The 9,772-nt window shown below is 25.3% G+C and overlaps 1 protein-coding gene across 1 annotated transcript; it reads right to left on the reverse strand.

The window, feature by feature from the left end:
* Positions 1 to 6,320: 6,320 nt before the first annotated feature.
* On the reverse strand, positions 6,321 to 9,656 carry LOC114119043 (transcription initiation factor TFIID subunit 8-like). Its single transcript, XM_027980496.2, has 4 exons — positions 9,400 to 9,656; positions 8,303 to 8,595; positions 8,084 to 8,234; positions 6,321 to 6,936 (listed from the first exon to the last, which is right to left on the reverse strand). The coding sequence occupies exons 1-4, from the start codon at positions 9,518 to 9,520 to the stop codon at positions 6,653 to 6,655; spliced, it is 849 nt and encodes a 282-aa protein (XP_027836297.2). The 5' UTR covers positions 9,521 to 9,656; the 3' UTR covers positions 6,321 to 6,652.
* Positions 9,657 to 9,772: the final 116 nt, after the last annotated feature.

The following is a 9,772-nucleotide window of genomic DNA, read 5'->3' on the forward strand; positions in this document are numbered from 1 at the left end:
TAATAGTTTGATATAATGTGTAGATATAAATAAAATATTTTGTGTAGACATTCTTTTAGTATTTATAGATATTTGAGTTAACTAAAATCTATTTAAAAAATACTTCTGTTTTTTATTGTTGATTTATATGTTTGAGTTAACTCAGATTAATGTATATTACATATTATACATAATATAATTTATATTATACTATATTAATATATAAACACAATGCAATACCACCATATCTGCTGGTAATTTTTGCTTGGCCAAAAATATTTTTAAGTTAAGTCAATAAACTAGGTACAGTAGAGCCTTGATAATCTGATACCCCTGATAATCCAGACAGCATAAGCCCATTTGTTCTTAAATACATTTTGTAGTTAGTTCAGAAAAATTCAAAAAAAAAAATTAGTGGCTAGGTTCTATTATTAAAAAAATTATTTTTGTAATTCATAATGTTAAAGTTATTTATTATTTTTGTAATTTAAAGTGAAATGAATAAAATAAGGGGGTAGAATTAAAAATAAAAATCCTAGTCATTTGTGTAAGTTATCTTGAAAAACCTCCGGTAATCCGGACTATCGAGGCTCTACTATTGTATATCAATTGAGAAACACTTGGTTTTTATGACTTTCATACTTTTTTTATTGATTATATTAAAAATTTAAGCTATAAATTAAAATTAAAAAATATAGGTTTTGAGACACTATTATTAGTTGTTACTGTTATTATAACTGAAATATAGTATTTACTACTTAAAAATTTAAAAATTTTAATAAAGAAATTAAGAAAATCCTTTTTAATCAAATTAAGATGATAGTGGCAATATATATTGTTATAAACGACAGTAACAGTAGTGTGTGAATATATAAAAAATTATTTATGCTTTTGATTCCGTTTTAACATAACACAAATACCAACTATTGCTAAATAAAAATTTTATTTTCTTCTTATATAAAAAGATTAACCATTTTAAACATTGATCATTTGTATTTTTTAAGTGCAAACAATCACCTCTTCCACCATTTATATCCCACTATTACCAACAGCTGTGTAATTCTTCAGATGTGTCATGTACTTGTTTTTGACCTTTGTATGTGTATTAAATATATTTCAGAATACAATTTTATATTAATATAGAATAATTGAATATTTGCATTTATTGTAATTGTCCAGAAAAATTTTATCTTACAATGCATATTTAATAAAAATATAAGTATATTAATTTCTATCTCAATTTCTATGTATATGTTGTGAAAATCTTAAAAAGGACCAACTTTGTTGCTAAGTAAAAAAAGCTGGAAATCCTTAGATTAGAGTCTAGAGAAACAAATACAAGTAAAGTAACAATTTTAAAAAAAAACCTTGTATTATTAAGGTAGGTATACATACCTACACTAAACATAATGAATTATTATTTAGGTAGTTTAATTTATAAAATTTACAGGAAAAATTTTAATTATGAAAAATATAACAGGTTTATTTAATTAGCAAAATAATCTAAAATCTATAATGAACTATAATAATACTTTATTTAGATCTCGATTTAGATTAAGAACATAATTGTACAGAACCAGCTTATGTTTATACTGGTTAGACAATGCTTATCCTTCATTCATACAGAGTTTATCATTTATAAGGCTGGTCTGAGTATTTTCTTAATCTAAATAGGATACTATAGATATGTGTAGGTAAAAACATAATTTTAAATCTTGTCAATATTGATTGCTGATGTTATGTTTTAAATGTATGACTTATGAATAAAAAGAAATATTTTAACCTATTGATTTTTAAATGCTTTAAAAAATTTTTCTCAAATACTTGGACAATTAAATAGTTATTATTTCAATGATAAATTACACAAGATTATAATTAAATCAATGTATAGGTATATACATAGGTATGTAAAAGAAAATACTTATAATCATAAATGCCCATTTAAGTATAATTGATATAATATATTATGAATTTGTATTTATCTCAACAATTATAATTAAAATCTACAAGATAACATCCTTGTTATTGACACACACAATGAATAGTGATATACAAATTATTTGTTATCAACAAGAAAACAATAAAACAATATATCATTTATATTGATATTATTCTTTGCCTATTTAGGTCAGTTGATGCCAGTATAAACTAGAGGCCTTCACGTCATTTTAAACTAGGTACTGACAAGTGATATTTACTATGTTAGTAGTCAATATTATTCTTAATAATCTCATGGTAAACATATTTATATATTTGATTTTATTGTCATAAAGGTTATAATATTATAAGGTTATATAAGGTTTCATGATTTTACTATTCTTATTTATTATAACAATATAATAATTTGATATACCTAGGTAATTTAAACAATTTAATCTACAATTTTGCATATATGAATAATTAATAGGGATAAGCATTTTGTCATTAATGTAACTTAAGTTAATTTATATGATATAACATTATGTAATAAAATATATGTTTAGAATAGGAAGTTTTAAGTAGGTTAAAAATAAGTTAATTGAATAAGAAGAAACATAAAAATACCATACCTATTTATAAAAAAGTGTTTATAGAAGATTCATTCATAAAAATCTACTATGATTTTACAACAAACAACAAATTATTAAATGAACATAAAATAACAGTACCTAACTATTTTACCCATTTTAGTTAACATACATATATATATATGTATATATCATTCTAAATTATTATTTCCTGTATAAATATCATAAGCACCGATCACTATATTATACAAATATTGTGAATGCAAAACCTCTTTTAAGTGGATGGTACTAAAAGTTATGAATTATAATAAAAGTCAATAGGATATAAGTAAACAAGTTATTGGTGTTTGAACATCAATACATGATATTTGTTCCGTATTTTAGTGAGAAAAATTCACTATTTACTGGTACTTCCTATTAAGAATTTTATTTTTATGCAATATAATTTAAAGCTGATATTATCGTCACTGATCAATTTTAAACACACGAAGAATTGAAGTAATATTTTAATTTAATGATATAACTCACTTGTTGTCAGAGATCTTTTTTCCACCTACACTTTCTTCTTGGTCATCCGAATCGATGTAATGCATTTCTTCGTTTTTAACCATAATAACTATTTATATATTATATTTTCGTTCACGTAAAATATGATATTTGTATATAACTTGTATAACTCGCACAACGAAACGAAAAGAGTACTAGGACTACCGTTCAATAATCATTAACAAATAACGATGATAGTCTACGCCTCATGATGTCCTACTTACGTATTTCGGTAAAACGATAAACGATACTTCGAAAACAAAATGAACGCAGCGCGATTTTAACGAAAAACTGGACGATGTCAAAATAAATGCCCCTATCATATTATAATCACACGGGTTAGAATAAAATGTTTTTAAACCCGAACAAACGATGCGAATAATAATAACATTGATACCTACGCCACCCACAATTAATAATAATATTATTATTATTTGTTATTATACTATAACGAAACCACTTCGGACACAGCTATGTAAACAAAACATATCACACTATCTTGGAAAGTTCACGTTTTTAACGCTCTTATCACGGGTCAAAGAGTTCGCAATGACTTGATAACCTTACAGCGGTATCTTTGACAACGTTACCACAAAGTAAATTTAATTTAATCTATCCTGTGATGTTACCGCCATCCAACTATCCAAATCCTAGTCATCACAAAACCAAACAAATATGATGAGTAGGTAGGTATTAAGAATTTCTGATTGAGAATTTAGATCATTAATTTATCTTATTATTATTAAGTCGCCCGTATATTCATCGACCATCATAATCATATTGAATATTGATAAGATATTTAGGCACTTAAAACTTATAAGTTAAACCAGTTATAAGTTTTATAACTTATAAGTTACAATATTATGTGTATGGTATCTACTATCCACTATTCACCCACAAAACCCACTTCATAAATATTTTTACATATTAATTACCTATTTACCTTTTCATTTTTTTTTTTAGTATTAATTTTACAATGATGTGTTATACTATGTGTTTATCATATTTTAAGGTAGTAGTTAATAACTATTAACTAACAAGTTCCTTGTACCTAATGCTTTGTTTGTGATATTTAGTAGCAAGATTAACATAGTTGATACTTTTGACTTTTGAGAGGAGAGTGTGATGGGTCATTTATTCATTAATAAAAAAAATTCAGTTGGTACTTTACAAAATAGCTTTTAAAAACAAAAAAAATAACTAAGGGAAACCTAACCTAACCGTAGATACTTAAAATTTTCACTAAATGTATAAATTAGAATTTTCTTATCATGATATATATAATATGTTATCTGTATGTTATCTATAGGTATAGTTAAACTTTCAAAATATTTTAACTTTTTTTGAGCTATTTTTAGACAACTGAAATTTTCGATTTTTTTTTTTAAATGTCGATAAAAAAATGTTGGGTGTCCAAAAAACTTGAAAATTTAATCTAAGGTTCCTTATGAGTTGTTTATAATAGTTTTAAATAATCAAAAATCGTTAGTCACAATTTATTTTTATAAGCATTTATAGTTCAAACTTTTGCGATATATGTCAAAATCGCAAGATTTTGCAAGTAATTTTGTAGTTGAAAATTCATACAATTTTTTGTGTTTATATTTAAGGTTAAAAAAATCAACACTAAGTTTTCCTTCATATAGCTATTGAGAAAACTCGAAGCGTTATAATAGAAAAATGTTATGAGCGTTTAAATTTTAAATATTTACAAAATTGCGTAACGATAACGATTTATCCATAATCGATTTTAAGTATTTGTTGTTATTCATAAAGTATAAGTTGTATATACTTAAAAATTTCATCAGTTAATAAGATTGGCATTGCCTTTACATGATTTAATTTTCAAAATATTTTGATTATTTTAATGCTATTTATAGGCATTTAAAAATTAAAATATTCGTTTTTGTTTAGTTTTTTTTTATAAATATCGATAAAATTTTTTTGGTCGAGTCAAAATATTTGAAAATTATTACAAAGTTCTTCGTAGTTTATTCTTATAGTGATTCAAAAATTATAAGAATGTATAGGCACAATTTTTTTTATTATCATTTGAAGTTCAAATATTGACAAAAATTCATCAAAATCATAAATATTTACAAATTATCTTGTAAGTTGTAGGTACCTACATATTATAATTCATAAAATTTATTGTATAAGTAGCTAAGAGTTGAAAATTTAATACAAGATTTTCAATAAATTTGGCTAACAATAATTATAAAAGAATTTAAATTTTAGTGTATTCAGGTCATTACAACATAAGCTCCCTTTTTCACCAACCATATTGGGCCTCGGCTGACAAATCATCTCCGTTCAGAATCGTTTTTCATATACAATGATACCTATCATAGGATTCAAATTTAATACATCCATTATAGTGATCTACTAATTACTATAGAGCAAAGCGTTACTCACTTATTGATCACTCTTTTTTATATAAGTACATTCAAGGTTTAAATTTGGATATAATATTTAATTGACTGGTAACAATGCTAATAATTTTGTTATAATTGAATTACATTCATGAACAACATTTACTTGAATTATGTTTATGCATATTTCTATAGGTACACAACAATATTTTTATATATGTTGATAAATGTAAAGATATTACCTATTTATACCATTCAGTATCTACACGGTTTGGTAGGGTGGTATTAACAATAATATAATAAGACATAAGAATACATTATTATAATGATTGAATATTAATAATATAATAAATACAATGACATACATTTCCCCAACCTTGTCAATTTCAAAATTTCCACATTTTTCTACGCCAATATTTAGCACGTAATTTGCATGAATTTGCACGACTGTTTCTGGAATTTGTACAGCACCTGATCGCTCGGAAAACTCAATTTCTTATTTTTTATATAATAATTTGTTTATGCTTCATTTTATTGATGTTTTACATCCGATGTATGTCACTACTCTGGTATATTTATAGCAATAACATTAAAAATTTTAAATATTATTTTCAATCAGTTCAGTACAAGCAATAACCATTATTGTAAATTTGTAAATAAATATTACATTGGAACATTTAAATTTCAAGTTCCAACCAACATTTTTCTTGGATTTTATAAATTTATACGGCTTTACAGCTTTATTTAATACTTGCTATAACTTAGACATAGACCTATTATATAGAATGGAAAAAAAGTCCATACATAGTAGATAATCTCTTAATTACAAACAAGGAAAAACTAGTTTGTACCAAACCTGGCATGACCTGCACAAAAGGATGGGATATTACACATGCAATTTATATAAATAAAATAGTTAAAAAAAATAATTACTCTATATTTTACAATTTTAAGTTATACAATAACTTTAGAAAAAAAGCAATTTATTTTATAAATTACTTAAAAGTAACTTAACTTTAATTCTTATTTCGTATACCAGCCTTGCCATTTGGTATAAAATTAAATACATATTTACAAGACATTGATTATAATTATGGGACAAAATATTTTACTTAAAATAACAGTGATATGTAACAAAATGTACAATGGTCTAGGCTTTATCACATATTTGGTTTTAAAAATATATTTTTAGAATCAAAATTATTTTCTAATGTATTTGAAAATTGCAATAAGATCAATAGAACAATTTTAAGGAGCAGCTGGATATTTAACAGGTCTCAAGAAAGGGTTGTCAATGGGCTCTTCTGGTTTTGATTCAGTTTCATCACCGTTGTTTACTTCGTCTTCATCATCATTTTCATTTTCTTGTTCTTCATTTTCATCAAATTCTTCTCTGATCTGAATATCTTTTTTGAACTTAGTTTTTTTACTAGATGCTGGTATTTCAGTTTCATCAGGATCCTCATCAAATACTTGATCTTGAGGCAACAATGCTGAGATGTATGCAGGTTGTTGTGGCTTGTTTGCTATCACTATAATATAAAACATTTATTATTGAAAGCTCTTTCATTTGTTTTTTTTCTGGATTGCTAATAGAGTAATTTATTTGGTTTTGAAAAAAAAATTATAGGTGATCGAATAATAAACACTATCAGCAAAACTATTCATAATTTTTATTAACCATATAGATATAATATATTAATGTAAAAATTAAATGTTTAAGACAAGACGTTTAAGTATCAATGTATAGTAAATATCTATTAATACTATTATTGATATAATAGCTTATACTAAAATATATTTAGACAATAGACATAGCATGCATAAGCAATTCAAAAATAATAATTTATATAAATTATTTTTATTAGCAGTGAGGTGGGAACGGGTCAGCTATAAAACAGAAAGTAGTTCTGATAATATCTTTTTAAACAAAACACTTAAGTTAATCAAAAATGTCAATTTCATCAACATTCATTACGTAAGGAGCCCAAGGCCGTAGCCAGAAAAATATTTGGGGGGGGAGTAATGTATAAATTTGTTATATTATGTAATAAAATATGAAATTCTAACTATTCAGTCTTATTTCAAAAAAAATTTTGGGGAGGGGTTGAACCCTAAACCCCCCCTGGCTATGGACTTGAAGGAGCCAACCCCATAGACGTAAACGGCCAAGCCTATTACTTCATAGCAACTGTCAAGCATAAACCTCATACAGGTCGTCAAATAATAATATGCTGCACTTCTCAATAATTTGTGATTAACAATCTTTATAATACTAAGTATAAATTAGTATAGGTAACCAAAAGGTAACTTCAAATTCATACCATTAATATTACACTTATAATTATCATCAAAACTACTTATTATACCACATTATTATGCAGGTTGTATTGTTTTACATATTTTATTATAATATTATAAAAATGTGTACCTAATAGAATTGGTAAAATATAATATTTTAAATGTGATCAGAGTTTAAATGATTTCAGATATTCTTGTACTTATTAAGAGTGACTAGTGAACAAAATTGAAAAAAAATTATAAAAATATATCATAAAAACATGGTTATGTACTTCTAGTAATAAATTTTCTAGATGGCGTTTAATAATTAAAAATACCTATTATAAAAGTTGTAAAGGAGAATTTTATAATATAATATAAGACACTATTGATACTTACATGCAAAGCAATCATTTTCTTGGTTCAAAAATAAACTTTCAGTAGGGCCAGTTTTAATTAAAAACTTTATTAACGATTTTTCAAGTTCATGTTTTTGAATTGCAGATTTTTCACGGATTGCTTCATATTCAGTAACTGGTTGTTTATGTGTCTGTAAAGAAATAATGTATTACAAAAATGGATATGTGTTGTATATTAGTATAGAACTTGTGTTCTTACTGGTGTTCTTATGTATGCATGAGGATCTGGGAAAGCAGGCATATAACTTGGCATGTATGATGGATGTGGTAGTCTAGTTCCTGCTTGTAGGTTACTTGTTTGGCGGGGCTGTACAGACGGTATAGGGCTAGGGAGAACAGCTCGATTTGACCTTTTAGCATAAGCTAATAGACTGGATGCGTTTTTGAACAAACCCATATCAATTAGACCCATCATAACATCGGCCCCGAGAGGTTCAAGACGCCCAGCTATTTCTGCATAACGACGACTACTATTTCCCATTTGAGATAGTACTATAATTGAATAAAAATATTTAAATATATATCATATAAAATATAAATGACCATTGAAAATATAAAATATTTTCACTAGGATCAGTAGCATCAAAACTTTTATTTTTTTTATTTCATATAAATGTAATTCAAGTGTGGCTAATCATTCTTTACCTATATATTTTAGTAACTCTGTATTAATAGCATTGTCGGCCTGGCCAGGGTCATGAATACGACCGAGGCCCTGAACTTTTTTTTTTTAGTTTATAATTTGATAAAATATGATGAATAATATTGAAATATTATTAAAAATAAATATAGAATATTATATGTATACATATTAATGTATAATTTCAAGTAATGTTTAGAAGCAATACCTACCACAATTACTGGTAATTTGGAATTAATAAGTAGTTATTTTGGTATAGATTACTAAATAATTTCATGATTTTATTTATCAAATTTTAATATTGCTCGATTCATAAAATTTCAGCCACTAAATAGTAAGTACTATAAAAAATATAAGTAATGTATAACTAATTAGCCATTAAAAAATGTGACATTTCTAAATAAAAACCAAATGCAGTAACAAATTTTTCAAGTAGTTTAATCAGAATATTTAGATACAGTTTCAATAAAAATGAATAAATTTATTTTATGTTTGAAATGTCACAGCTTATAAATAAATTTTGTATGAGAAATCTTTTATATTTTTTCCAACTTAGAAGGTATCTATAATTTCAATCATAAATCTGTCAATACCCTTTCTGTTGAACTGTAAAATTAGTTAAGGAATATCAACAAATAGTTATAAAATTTACTGACCACTATAAAGCATTTCGACGAGAGTCTCCAAGGCGGCTGGTTCTGTAGCTTGAAACCCGATTTCCATCAAAATTCCGGCCACAGTGGTCTTTAAAAATTTTCTCTCCATAGTTTTATCCATTATTGCGCTGGTCCGATACACAGCAGACCAGACACAGAGTAAAATATTTTAATAATCCACGCCGCGGTTACGTTTGAAAATCCAAAATTCAAGTATTCATTTATTGTATTATTATTGTTGTTATAGATTATTATCATTACAAGATATTATAGGACCGTCTCCGTTTTTCAAGATAACATTATCATTTTTTTCATTTGATAATACAAAATTAATTTCATAACTCCTTTGAGAATATGTGAGCTGACATTTTTT

The sequence above is a fragment of the Aphis gossypii genome, chromosome 2 (genome assembly GCF_020184175.1).
Source record: "Aphis gossypii isolate Hap1 chromosome 2, ASM2018417v2, whole genome shotgun sequence".
Lineage (NCBI taxonomy): Eukaryota > Metazoa > Arthropoda > Insecta > Hemiptera > Aphididae > Aphis > Aphis gossypii.

Bases quoted from the DNA above. Each gene is read 5' to 3' on its own strand.
- LOC114119043 (XM_027980496.2), bottom strand. From the start codon at position 9,520: ATGGATAAAACTATGGAGAGAAAATTTTTAAAGACCACTGTGGCCGGA. The intron at 8,596-9,399 runs GTCAGTAAATTT...ATTCAATTATAG, and splicing joins CGTCGAAATGCTTTATAGTG to TACTATCTCAAATGGGAAAT. The intron at 8,235-8,302 runs GTAAGAACACAA...ATTTCTTTACAG, and splicing joins ATGCATACATAAGAACACCA to ACACATAAACAACCAGTTAC.